This window comes from Saccopteryx bilineata, chromosome 3 (assembly GCF_036850765.1).
Source record: "Saccopteryx bilineata isolate mSacBil1 chromosome 3, mSacBil1_pri_phased_curated, whole genome shotgun sequence".
Lineage (NCBI taxonomy): Eukaryota > Metazoa > Chordata > Mammalia > Chiroptera > Emballonuridae > Saccopteryx > Saccopteryx bilineata.
In genome coordinates this window covers 306126074-306139949 of record NC_089492.1, presented here as the reverse complement: position 1 = coordinate 306139949, position 13876 = coordinate 306126074, and the positions used below count along the sequence as shown (strand labels likewise).

General features: G+C 45.7%; 1 protein-coding gene across 1 annotated transcript in view; it reads left to right on the top strand.

The window, feature by feature from the left end:
• Positions 1-1211: 1211 nt before the first annotated feature.
• LOC136332049 (zinc finger protein 615-like) overlaps positions 1212-13876 on the top strand; it is a 64781-nt gene continuing 52116 nt past the window's right edge. Inside the window, 2 exon segments of the mRNA XM_066271303.1 lie at positions 1212-1376; positions 9824-10018. Of these exon segments, the coding sequence (XP_066127400.1) occupies positions 10004-10018 (15 nt within the window). The 5' untranslated portion in view covers positions 1212-1376; positions 9824-10003.

The following is a 13876-nucleotide window of genomic DNA, read 5'->3' as shown; positions in this document are numbered from 1 at the left end:
GGCACATCCAGCTTGAGCGTCTGTACGCCAGCTTGAGCATGGGATGCTAGACATAACCCCGTGGTTGCTGGTTTGAGCCCAAAGGTTGCTGACTTGAACCCCAAGGTCGCTGGCTTGAATACAAGGTTGGTAGCTTGAGGTAAGGGGTCACTGGCTCTGCTAGAGCACCCCTGGTCAAGGCACATATTAGAAAGCAATCAGTGAACAACTAAGGTGCTGTAACTATGAGTTGATAATTCTCATCTCTCCCTTCCCATCTGTCCTTCTCTCTGTCGCTGTCTCTCTCAAAGACAAAACAAAACAGAACATTTCTTGCAAGAATAGTTCCGTTGCCGTTCCTCATTGATGTACCTTATAATAAGTCACTCGGAAGTATGACCCTTTCTCTATAGAATTTCATTGTCTACTGTTTTACCAACACCTGAGCTCCTGACCATTTCAAAAATTAAAAAAAAATTTTTTTTAATATAAACTTTAAAAACTGCTATGATAAGGTGACCCAGCTTTTTTACAATGAAAAGGAGGACAAAAAATCAATGGAAAACAATATAGTAAATAAAAGAAACATTTTATTGGCAGTCTCACAAAAAAAAGAAACATTTTATTCATTGCAACAACAGTACACTATAATGTGATAAATGCATAACAAAAGCATTTGTAATATTTTATATTGTAATTATGCTTACATGCCTATTAACTTTTAATAATTGTAAGAAAAAAGTACTTATTTAGATACAAATAGGTCACATCACATGCAATGGATTGACTCTGCATCGATCGAATAGGGACATTTACAGATAGTCTTCCAATATCAAAAAGGAGGACACGTAGGAGGACACTTTTCCAGGGAGGACGGAATTTAAAAAAGAACTGTCCTCCCTAAAGGAGGACGATTGTTCACCTTAGATACGGCATTTTTACCGGGCCCAGTGAACGCTTTCAGCTCCGGAGCTCTCTTGCCTCTGGAAACTGCAGTCTTTGAAAATACACTTGTTTTCCACAGGAGTCAAGTGCCAAGATAAAGATAATTGGATGCGCTTCTTACCTTCCAGGGTCCTCCTGTCGAGTGGAATCGTCCAGTCTCCGCCCCTCCTCACCCCCCCCCCCCCCCAAGGCTCCAAAGTTGGGTTTGCTTTCTGTACGGCATCAGGTCTCCCAAAATGGCGGCGGCTCCCATAGCGTCACCGCCCAGCGATCAGGCGCGGACAAGCTGCCTCAATGGGGAGTGGCGGAATTGCGCCCCCGTTTCTTCAAATGCTTCAGATCCTCGTCGGACTCCGTAGCCTGACGATCTATCTGGGTGACGTATCTAAGGAGTCGAATCACTTTACGGAAGTATAAAATTTAGACTCTCCTGAAGGGCTGCAGAAAATCAGGTCGGTCTGCTATTGTCCTTTTAAGTTTTCCGAAAAGTTTTGTCTCATGGAAGGTTTGTCTCTCCCATCACAGAGTACCTGACATCAGAGGGTGGAAGTGGTGCAGTGTGGACCCTGGAAGGATGGGGGTGGGAGGGGTCGTGTGGAAGGAGCTCCCAGGTATTTCGGAGGAAGCAGGTGACCACCTGTGTTTAGTTTGAGTAGCTTTGGGGTCATATAGCGACTAAGGGACTGTAGACAGCAACTACCGTGTCCCGACTGTCCTGGTCTCTGCGGGTCACACTGTATGTAAGGGATGGAGGTATATAGTATGATCGCGGTGTCAGGATCAGGTTCGGGATATAAAGGACTCGGGTGGTCCTCACGTGAGAGTGGCTGGTCCCGCTGTGGGAATAATAAGGGTATGTGGTCTGTGTCTGTGGTCCAGAGGGTGTCGTGAGGCTGCAGCTTTGGAGGCCCAGGCCCCAGGATGGTGGTTGGGATGAGGTTTCAACCTCTGCTTTTGGAACAGGACGGAATCCATAGCCTTCGACCGCTTGAGTATAGGGCAGTTTATCCAACTGTTAATTAAACTTGTGTTGTTTGCACTTTGGCTTGTTATGAATAATGCTGCTGTGAGAATTCTTGTACATACTTTCTAGTTAAGATATGCCCTTATTGGGGAGGAAGGAAATACAGCTTAGCTAGAAATTTCAGAGGAGGCAGTCGAACCCAGGGCAAGCAGTTAGAAGCCCTCTGTGTTTTTTCCTTTCATACACGGGTAGCCTAACTGCAGTGGAGAGCCACACCCGTGGATCACTTTTGTTTGCCACTTTCTCGCTGCAAAGGCAGAACTTCGGACTGAGACCTGTGGCCTTCAATGCCAAAAATATGTATCTTTACCTTTGCAGAAAACGTTTGCCAACACCTGCTCTCAGCTTTTAATATGTAGCAACGGATACTTTTTTCTTATTTCCTGACCTACAGTCACACTTTCTTCTTTGCTAACATAATCTCCATTTTATTTAATATTCATCCCTCTGGCAAGTGACCCATATGCAGTGTATAAATTAAGTCCTGCTGTTTCTTAATCAAACATGGTGGTCCCAATTCCCATCGCTATTGCAATGTAGGCGTTCCAGGTCGGGGATGGCAATCCGGTAATTGGATAATCCTGAAACAACAGCAGTATGCAGAGGGGAAAGATGTAACGATTTATTAATGAATTACAGGTAAAGCCTGCTGGCTGCCCCGGGACAAACAAGAGCCACACCTAAATAGCTCTGTCCCTCGTCCTTTCATACCTGCAGATAACACTCTGGCTTGTGTGTAAGAAAGTCTAACCTTCCCCTCAGTACACTTTCTGGGAACTTCGGGAACCAGGTATTTTTCTTTTTACGTATGGCTGATGGCCATACAGCCATGTGATGTTTGGGAGGAGGAAGGGCCATGTCCCACATGGACCCCACAGCTAGTGATTGAATGTCTGTGAAATGAGTTTAGCCTGACCAGGACGTGGCGAACAGTGGACAGACCTTCTGCCTGGGATGCTAAGGACGCAGGTTCAAAACCCGAGGTCTCAGGCTTGAGCCCAAGGTCGCTGGCTTGAGCAAGGGGTCACTGTCTGCTGTAGCCCCCAGGTCAAGGCACATTTGAGAAAGCCATCATTGAACACCAAGGTGCAACTATGAGTTAATACTTCTCATCTCTGTCTCTTCCTTTTTGTCTGTCCCTGTTTGTCTGACTCTCTCTCTTTTGCTAAAAAAAAAAAAATGAATTTAGTTACAGGATGCATGCACTTTTCTCTCGCTATATAAGTGAATATGTGCTTAGTGAATGTATTTTCTCTTTTAAATAAAGAATTCCTGAATATAACTTTAGTTATCTTACTTTGCAGTTTACATTAATTCTTTATGTACTTTCTTTGCCCAAGATTTCTGTCGCTCCATCTTGCTACAAGTGCATATATTTTACTGGTCTTTTTAAGGGACAAGATTTTGTGTATTGAGCTCTTCCATTGAGTTGTTGATTTTACCTTTTGAGTAGTGAGATTTTTTCATGCTCACTGATCCCTGGGAGTGAGTTTTTTGTTTTGTTTTCAAAAAATGAAATTAGTTTCCAGTTTTAGTTTTATTAACTTAAAATTATGTTTGTTTGAAAATCAATTTATGGAAACAAAAAGAACATACATTTGCCTTTTTTTAATGTTGCCTTACACATTTTTAAAATAAAATTTTTGGTACAATTGTACTCTGGATGGTCAGGAGGCATTAGAATGTACATGAACATTTCTACTACTCAAAGGGTTAATATATAAGTTACTCAATATTAAAGCAATATTTACATATATTGTATATGTATATGTCTTGATCACATATCACATGTATAAAACAGTATATATGTATACAATGTATGTGAATATTATATATATTAAATATGATATATTTTATATGTATAAAATATAATAATTACTGCACAGGTCAGGAAACAGAACACTGCCCGCACCCCTGTGGTGTTCTGTGAGTCCCATTCCAATTGTATTACAGCCTCACACCCACAGATCATTACCCTGTGCTCTCCATACCAAGCACTTTAAGGATTTTCTTTATAGTTTTATTATATATTTAATTATTATTAATTTAAAAACATTTTTATTATTTATTTTTAGAGAGAGAGAAGGTGGGGAGCAGGAAGCATCAACTCCCATATGTGCCTTGACCAGGCAAGCCCAGGGTTTTGAACCGGTGACCTGTGTTAGGTCAATGCTTTATCCACTGCGCCACCACAGGTCAGGCATCATTCTTGATCTTTATAGTTTTTCTAACTGTATCAACTAATCATACATCATGCATTTTCAATGTCAGGCTTCTTTTGCTTAATGTAAATGTGGTTTTTTTTTCTTTTTGTTTTTCTGTGTAATAAATGTCAGGTGACCGTATTCTGTACTGCTTACACAGTAAATATTTTTGGAGTTGCAAGTCACAGAAGAACTCCCACATGCTTCACAAAGAAAAGTGTTTTATGGCCTGAGCAGGCAGTGGCGCAGTGGATAGACCATCGACCTGGGGCTGAGGATCCAGGTTTGAAACCCTGAGATCCCTGGCTTGTGCACAGGGTTGCTGGCTTGAGTGTGGGATCATAGACATGACCCCAGGGACCTTTGCTTAAGCCCAAGGTCACTGGCTTGAGCAAGGGGTCACTGACTTGGCTGGAGCCCCGTGCTCAAGGCACATATGAGAAAGCAATAAATGAATAACTAAACTGCTGCAACTACGAGTTAATGCTTCTCATCTCTCTTCCCTCCTGTCTGTCTGTCTCTCTTAAGAAAAAAAAAAGTGTTTTTGTTTTACCATCACTTAAAAACATTAAAAGAGCCAAGGTTGTCTTTTTCCCATACCAAGCCATAGTTTGAGTCTATGGCAGTTGTGCCTGCTGTTAACTGGTGTTGTTTGCAGTTCAGATCGTTAGGATTCAGCTGCCATGAAAATTCTTGTACTTGTCTTCTGTTGCAGTAGTGCCCTTTATTTTTGGAGTGGGGTGTTGTGAGCCAGCATTACTTGTAATTTTGCAGGTCTGGAGTAGGATCGGTAGAGGATTAGAAAATGAACACAGAGAGAAAAAGAATGGAATCAACCCATTGCCCAGCTGATGGCCTGCAAGAGCGAGCCTGCACCCCCAAAACACTTTATTTATAGTGCAGAGAGCAAAGCTATTTGCAAAACAAAGAGAGCTCAGACACAAAGTCACATTTCTGAAGCAAACCAGGAATTCTCCAAAGTACAGAAAAACCCCACCATGCGTAACATCTTAACTTCACAAAACAAAGGGCAAAAAGAAAACTGTCTCCAGTCTTTTTGAGGGACATGGGGGATGGGACAGTAGAAACCATCAGCATGACAGCTAACATGGAGCTGTGGGGAAGGGCATGTAAGTTGCCTTTACCAACTTAGTCAGACAATTAGAGGCCATGGGGAAGCGCTGAGCCCTTGGCTTAACCCTTAAACTGCAAGGATCTTTGTCAGCTTGCAGTCTCCCACAGCCTCTAGCAACCAAATCAAGCAAGTGAGGTCGGGGTTGGGCAGCAAGGATCTTGTCAGCTCACTGCCAGTCCCCCACACCTCTGTCCCCCACACATCTAAACGGTTTTTTGCAGCCTGTTTCCCACAAGGGAGGAGTGAGTTGCATGGGGAAAAATACATAGTTTAGACATTTAGTTTAGGATCAAAATTCTGTATCTTTGTATGTTTATACCTTCAATCTGAATAGATGATATCAAAATGTTTTCCATAGTAAATGTACCCTTTACATTTCCTCCAGCTACACACCATTAGTGTACAGTGTGGTTTGCACGGCCTGTTTCAAATCCTTCTGTAACTTATTACATCTAGAAATATTCCTATATCTTGTTTATTTATTTTTATTTTCTTTATTTCTTTTTTTTTTGTATTTTTCTGAAGCTGGAAACGGGGAGACACAGACAGACTCCCGCATGCGGCCGACTGGGATCCACCCGGCATGCCCACCAGGGGGCGATGCTCTGCCCCTCCCGGGCGTAGCTCTGTTGCGACCAGAGCCACTCCAGCGCCTGGGGCAGAGGCCAAGGAGCCATCCCCAGTGCCCGGGCCATCTTTGCTCCAATGGAGCCTCGCTGCGGGAGGGGAAGAGAGAGACAGAGAGGAAGGAGAGGGGGAGGGGTGGAAAAGCAGATGGGCGCTTCTGTGTGCTCTGGCCGGGAATCGAACCCCGGGACCCCTTGCACGCCAGGCTGACGCTCTACCACTGAGCCAACCGGCCAGGGCCTATTTTTATTTTCTATTTATCAATTTTAGAGAGGACAGGAGAGACAGAAACATCAATCTGTTCCTGTGTGTGCCCTGACCAGGGATCAAACTGGCAACCTCTGTGCATTGGGATAACACTAACCAACCAAGCTTTCTATCCAGGCCCCATTTCCTTCTTATTTTTATTTAAAAACTTTTGTCATTGATCTGAAAGAGAGAAAAAGGGAGGGAGTAGGAAGAGAGATAGAGACAGAGAGAGAAAAAAAAAATCAGTTTGTTGTTTCTCCCATCCCTGCATTCATTGGTTGATTTCTGTATGTGCTATGACTGGGGAACAAACCTGCAACTTAGCCCTGGCCAGTTTGCTCAGTGGTAGATCATCAGCCGACATGAGATGTTCCTGGTTCAATTCCCAGTCAGGGCACAGAGGAGAAGCACCCATCTGCTTCTACACCCCTCCTTCTCTCGCTTCTCCCTCTCTCTCTTCCCCTCCTGCAGCCATGGCTTGATTGGAGTGGGTTGGCCCTGGTCACTGAGGATAGCTTTATGACTTCCATCTCAGGCACTAAGAAGAGCTCAGTTGCTGAGCAACAGAGCAATGCCACCTAATGGGCCACCTGGGTGGATCTCTGGCTGAGTCAGTGTGGGAGTCTGTCTGTGTCGCCTCCTCTCACTAAATAAAAACAAACAAATAAACCTGCAACCGTGGCATAACAGGACAATGCTACAACCAATTGAGCTGTTTGGCCAGGTGTTTCAGATATCTTAAAGTTTTATAGCTAGCTGTGCCTCTACTGTTGCGATTTAGAGCTGTCTGCCATAATGATGTTTGTGTGTGTCTGAGATGCAATTCCATTTTCTTCTCCCCATCCGCCCACTTCTAGCATGGTAGTCTTATTGTCCTAGAACCATTTTTTTTAAAAAGCCATTCTTACCCTTTTCTCTGCAGAGCTTCCTGTGCCGTCACATTCCTATCTATGCATGAGTCTGTTCACAGGCATTTCCTACATACCTTTGACTGATTTGTCTATTGTATGGTCATAATTATAGTAATTTCAAGCTCTCATTAACCAATAGAGCAGGGTCGGGAATCATTTTGGCTGAGAGAGCCATGAACGCCACATATTTTAAAATGTAATTCCGTGAGAGCCATACAACGACCCGTGTATGTTACGCATTATCCAATAAAAATTTGGTGTTGTCCCGGAGGACAGCTGTGATTGGCTCCAGCCACTGCAACCATGAACATGAGTGGTAGGAAATGAATGGATTGTAATACATGAGAATGTTTTATAAATTTTTTTTCTTTTTTTTTTTTTTTTGTATTTTTCTGAAGCTGGAAACAGGGAGAGACAGTCAGACAGACTCCCGCATGCGCCCGACCGGGATCCACCCGGCACGCCCACCAGGGGCGATGCTCTGCCCACCAGGGGGCCATGCTCTGCCCCTCCGGGGCATCGCTCTGCCATGACCAGAGCCACTCTAGCGCCTGGGGCAGAGGCCAAGGAGCCATCCCCAGTGCCCGGGCCATCTTTGCTCCAATGGAGCCTTGGCTGCGGGAGGGGAAGAGAGAGACAGAGAGGAAGGAAGGGGGGGGGGGTGGAGAAGCAAATGGGCGCTTCTCCTATGTGCCCTGGCTGGGAATCGAACCCGGGTCCCCTGCACGCCAGGCCAACGCTCTACCGCTGAGCCAACCTGCCAGGGCCCAATGTTTTATATTTTTAACGTATTTTTTTTAATTAAAGATTTGTCTGCGAGCCAGATGCAGCCATCAAAAGAGCCACATCTGGCCTGCGAGCCATAGGTTCCCGACTCCTGAATAGAGCAAGTTGTTCAACTTTTTAAAAATGCGTAAATAGCTACCAGTTTAGAATTTTCACTGGGATTTCGCTGGGTTTATATATACATTTGAGAGACTTGACATTTTGTTTACTTATTTATTTAAAGAGAAAGAGGGGAGAGAGAGAAGCATCAGCTTGTTGTGCTACTTAGTTGTGCACTCAGTGATAGCTTCTCATATGTTATGTGTCTTTACTGGTGCTCGATCTGGTGACCTATGGATCGAGCTTGCAACTCCAGGACTGAACTGGCGACAGTGCTGCTTCAGGGAGACACTCTATGCGCTGCAGCACCAGCCAGGGTGGAGACATGACATCTTTAAGATGCTTTCATTTCTGAATTATGTTCACAGTCAACCTTTCCATTTATTTAAGTCTGTTTCTGATCCCGTACTCAGGCTGGCGATCTCAGTGTTTCAAATCTGGGTCCTCAGCGTCCCAGGCCAATCTCTCCCTAGTGTGGCACAGCCTGGTCAGGTTGTGCTTTTTTTTTTTTTTTTAATGTATTTCAAACCTAAGATATTATCATTATTTCTTTTTTTTTTTTTTTTTTACAGAGGCAGAGATAGACAGGGACAGACAGACAGGAATGGAGAGAGATGAGAAGCATCAATCATCAGTTTCTCGTTGCACATTGCGACTTCTTAGTTCTTCATTGATTGCTTTCTCACATGTGCCTTAACCGCGGGCCTTCAGCAGACCGAGTAACCCCCTGCTGGAGCCAGCGACCTTGGGTCTAAGCTGGTGAGCTCTTTGCTCAAGCCAGATGAGCCCGCGCTCAAGCTGGCGACCTCGGGGTCTCGAACCTGGGTCCTTCCGCATCCCAGTCCGACGCTCTATCCACTGCACCACCACCTGGTCAGGCCATTATTTCTTATAAGACAGTGTTGCCCTGGTTGGGTGGCTCCTTTGGTGGAAGTGTCCTCCCAATATGGCAAGGTTGTGGATTTGATCCTCGCTCAGGGCACATACTGGGGTCACCTAATGAATGCATAAATCGGTGTAACATCAAAACCATGGTTCTCTAACCTTCAATCTCTCTGTCTTTCAAAAATGAATCAATAAATATCAGGCCCTGGCTGGTTAGCTCAGTTGGTTAAGAGCGTCGTCCTGAAATGACAAGGTTGCGTATTTGATCCTCCACCAAGCCACACACAGGAAGCCACCAGTGAATGCAGGACTGAGTGGAACAACAAATGAATGCTTCCCTTTCCCCTCTCTTCTCTCTTTCTTCCTCTTTCCATTATTGAGAGGGGAAAAAAAAAAAAAAAAGCCCTGGCCAGATAGCACAGTTGATTGGATCGTTATTCTGGAGTGTGGATGTTGCCGGTTTAATTCCCCTGTCAGGAAACATCCAGGAGCAGGTGTATGTTCCTGTCTCTCCCCTTGCCACTCAAACAAACAAACAAAAATTCATAAAGTAATAGACAGTGCTGATGTTATGCCCAGTGCATTGTTTTCCCCCAGAAACGGGTGCAGTCACAGGGTGTGCAGAATCGTTTGAGGAGGGATCCGGCACACACGGTTTAAGGAAAACAGTGCCCCGATCCCCTCCTTCCGTGTGGTCAGCTTTGTGTGAGTGATTTTCCTGAGACTCCCCGGCCCCTGAGGATGGTGCAGGGCTGGCTGTCATAGCCCGGGTCTCCTTTGACAGTCACTACACTTAAACTCCACAGGATAAGGGGGTCCTCCACCACAGTTGGAAGCTGAGGCTTTATTGGCCAGAAGGATAAACTTTGGGGACACAATGTAATGGGACACTAGTGATACTGTGGTCACTGTGTGAGGGTGAGTGCATCTGGGCCCAGAGGAAATGTACCAGTCACTGAATTTTCTCCTCAATCCACAGGTCCTGACTTCCCGGTGCTGTAGAATCATGAGGAGCAGGAAGACGTTGTAGAATTGGGTGTCAGCATCTCTGGTAACACACCTGAGTGAAGACAGGTTTCTAAGCCGAAACTGAGAGCAGACCCACAACACGCCACACACAGCCTCTCTATTGCCAGCTGGTTTCAGAGCATTGAAGAAAATGATCCTGGCTCAGGTGACTTTGGGCTTTTCTTTTTTGTTTTTTGATGTTGTTTTTTTTGAGAGAGAGAAAAAGAGAAACAGCCTGGAAGGGAAGAGATGAGAAGCATCCACTTGTAGTTGAGACACTTTAGTTGTTCACTGATTGCTTCTCATATGTGGTTTGACCAGAGGTCAGGGCTCAAGCTGAGCCAGTAACCTCCTGCTCAAGTCATTGATTTTGGGCTCAAGCCCAGGACCTTGGGCTTTAAGCTAGCGACCTTTAGGCTCAAACTAGCAACTATAGGATCATTTCGATGATCTTATGCACTAGCCGGCAACCCGGCAACCAAGCTGGTGAGAGTGTGCTAAAACCAGCTTCCTGAGAGTTTTGACCTGGGTCCTCAGCATCCCAGGTTGATGCTCTATCCACTGCACCACTGCCTGGTCAGGCCTTTGTGTTTGTTTTATCCTTTCCTTTCTTCATTATGGATTTGTAGAGGACTATTAAAACACTGCCTCAGGCCCTGGCCAGTTGGCTCAGCGGTGAAGCGTCGGCCTGGCGTGCGGGGGACCCGGGTTCGATTCCCGGCCAGGGCACATAGGAGAGGTGCCCATTTGCTTCTCCACCCCCCCCTTCCTCTCTGTCTCTCTCTTCCCCTCCCGCAGCCGAGGCTCCATTGGAGCAAGGATGGCCCGGGCGCTGGGGATGGCTCCTTGGCCTCTGCCCCAGGCGCTGGAGTGGCTCTGGTCTTGGCAGAGCAGCAGCCCCCCCCCCCCCCGCCAGGGGGAGAGAATCGCCCCCTGGTGGGCAGAGCGGAGCCCCTGGTGGGCGTGCCGGGTGGATCCCGGTCGGGCGCATGCGGGAGTCTGTCTGTCTCTCCCCATTTCCAGCTTCAGAAAAATACAAAAACAAAACAAAACAAAACAAAAAACACTGCCTCAGTTAATCTGAAAAGTATTAAAAATAGATAAGTAGAATTTCTCCTTCACATTAAAGACTCTTCTAATTAGATGAATGCATGGGTGGCTGAATGCATAATTGCAGGCTACAGAGTATGGCAAAAGTAGGTTTATAGTTGTTCATTCATGTAAAACGGTTTATTCTTGTATTTTTCATATGCACAACTGTAAACCTACTTTTGCCACACTGTATCTTACTGGGCATGTGACTGAAAGGCAGGAACCATGGGTCCAAACCGAAAACAGGAGGCTAATGTGTTCCAAAAGGAAAGTTTATTTTAAAAGTGCCTGGGTGCAGGTGGGCTGAGACCAACAAAGAGTGTCAGCCCCGAGCTGCGGGAGAGAGCATTAGATATAGGGGTTGCTGCAGGTGTTTGCTGGCATGGGGTTGCCTGCGCCTGGATGTCCTTAGATTAGTATATCTTGCTTTGTTGTCTTGGTCACAGACTGTCTCCCTTTGTCAAACCTCAGGAGATACTTAATGAGGAAGTTGCCCTAGTGGGAAATTGGGTTAGGGGAGTTTGAGTTTTAAAGGGGCTCTGGATTTAAAGGAGCTCTGAACTGAACCCTAACATTCCAGCCTTCTGTTGTATAAGGCAAAGGGGTGAAGATTTCTTCTTAGAAAGCTACTTCCTGCTGGTCAGTGTTGGTGTAGCATTTATGGGGAGGGGGATGGATGGGAGTCGGCTGGCTGTTGATAGTGATTTTTCTGAGGTTCAGACCAGGTGGTATAAAGTGGTGGCTTGAAGTAACATAATTTTTCCAGTAGATTGGTTTGTAAATGTCCTATGGTGGTCCTGTGAAAAAGAAGAAAAGAGGTGTATAAGACAAGGTTAAAAAATTAAAGTAAGGATGAGGAGGGTTATAGGAGCTATGAAAGGGAGTAGCCATGCATACCAATTGATTTTGTTTAACCAGGTGTCCCAGGCCTTGGACTGCCATTCTCTTATCTTATCTGCCTTTTCAGTCAGCTTATGAAACAGATCTCTAACTAGGCCTAATTGATTGACATAGAAGCAGCAGTCCTCTTCTAGAAAGAGCCAAAGCTTCCTTTTTCGGCTGTGAGGATATCTAATCTTCGCCTGTTTTGTAAGGCAACAGCTGTGAGAGAGTCTGTTTGGTGTTGTAAGTTGACTAAGCTTTTTGCAATATTATCTAGGCTTTCTTGTAGATCTTCTGACTGGGATTTAAAGTATTGCAGAGCTGTGGCTAGTTCTCTTATACCTGTCCCAACTCCCGAAGTTATGTGGAGAGTTACCAAGAGAGGGGTGAGCTTTACTGGCCTTCTGTGCCGGAGTTGCTGAATCCCTGGAATGGGGAGAGACTGGTTGTTGAGAGCTACATCACCATTGGGAGAGAGGTATGTTAAAGCACAAGCTCCTGCCCAGGTAGTAGGAAGGCCAAGGTAGCGTCCTCACCGCAGAGGAACAACATTCCCTGTTGTGTCAGGCAGGGAGGGAGATGAATTGAGAAGAGGTGAGAAAGAGGGTAGGGAGGTGTGCTCCTTTCTTGGGGTTCTGCTGTGCAGACTGATAATGTAGACGCTATTCCTGCTCCAATAAGGGGAGAGAGATGGGTAGTTGCTTGTTGGGTGCAGTGAAAATGAGGGGGACACCAGGGCGGGAGGTGATCCAGGGGAAAAGGAGTGAGGCATAAAAGGAATTAAAAGAAGGGGCTTGTAATGTAGGAAAGGAGGGAATCCGGACCGGAAGGAGTAAGCAGCTGTTTGCCTCAGGAGAGGGGGGCTTGACTTGATTTAGTAGGAGAGTGTGGAGAGCAACAGGCCCTTTTATAGGAAAGAGTTTGGAGTGCGTGTTTTAAATTTTATTCATTTATTTATTTATTTTTACAGGGACAGAGAAAGTCAGAGAGAGGGATAGACAGGGACAGACAGGAACAGAGAGAGAGAGAGAGATGAGAAGCATCAATTATCAGTTTTTTGCTGCGAGATCTTAGTTGTTCATTGATTGCTTTCTCATATGTGCCTTGATCGCGGGCTTTCAGCAGACCGAGTAACCCCTTACATGAGCCAGCGACCTTGGGTCCAAACGGGTGAGCTTTGCTCAAACAAGATGAGCCCGCGCTCAAGCTGGCGACCTCGGGGTCTCGAACCTGGATCCTCTGCATCCCAGTCTGACGCTCTATCCACTGTGCCACTGCCTGCTCAGGCAGGAGTGCGTGTTTTTAAACTGTTGGCCTAAGTCAGGAAACGTAGGGAGGTTTGGTAAGCTTGGGCAATTACATAGTTATGAAGAAGGGAGCTTGCCACTTCAGTAAAACTAGTGCCCCTTTGTTCTGTGCGGGCTCGGGTTGTTTTAATGGTGTCCCACTGAGCAAGAGGTACTGGAACAGCAGTGTAAGTGGAGGACGACAGGGAGAGACAGAGTCAGCAACCCTGAGCTAAAGTAGGATTTGTTTATTTAGGAGGGAGTATGTGAGATTAAGAGTTTGTTCTAAATATAAAGGAGTTGGGAAGGACTTTAGTGTGGTGTCAGAATTTATACTGTTAAGACTCCTGAGGAGGAAGAAAGGAATAAGAGTGCTAACTCCTAATTGGGGGTCTCCAAATGGAAAGGAAACTAGAGAATTGGGATCTAGGAGTTGGGAAAATGCTTCCCAAGGAGAATCTAAATCCCCCATTAGGTAGGAGTCCCAGAGGAATGTGAGCATAGGAACCCTTAATGAGAGAGGTGCAGCAGAGAGAACAGAGAGGATATTTTGAGGCAATGGGGGGGGGGTTGAGCTCAGGGTCACATAGAGGAGCAGAAAGGGGACAGGCACAAGGGGTGTTACTCACCTGCTGGCTTTTCTGGAATGCAGAAAGGTGAATATTTGTGGGTCTGATGAGATCACTTTGGAATTTGTGAGGCTGAGTTTTTTTGTCTGACCTTGGTTTCTCCTCCGGGATAAGTTTTAGCCCAGAAAGGTGAGC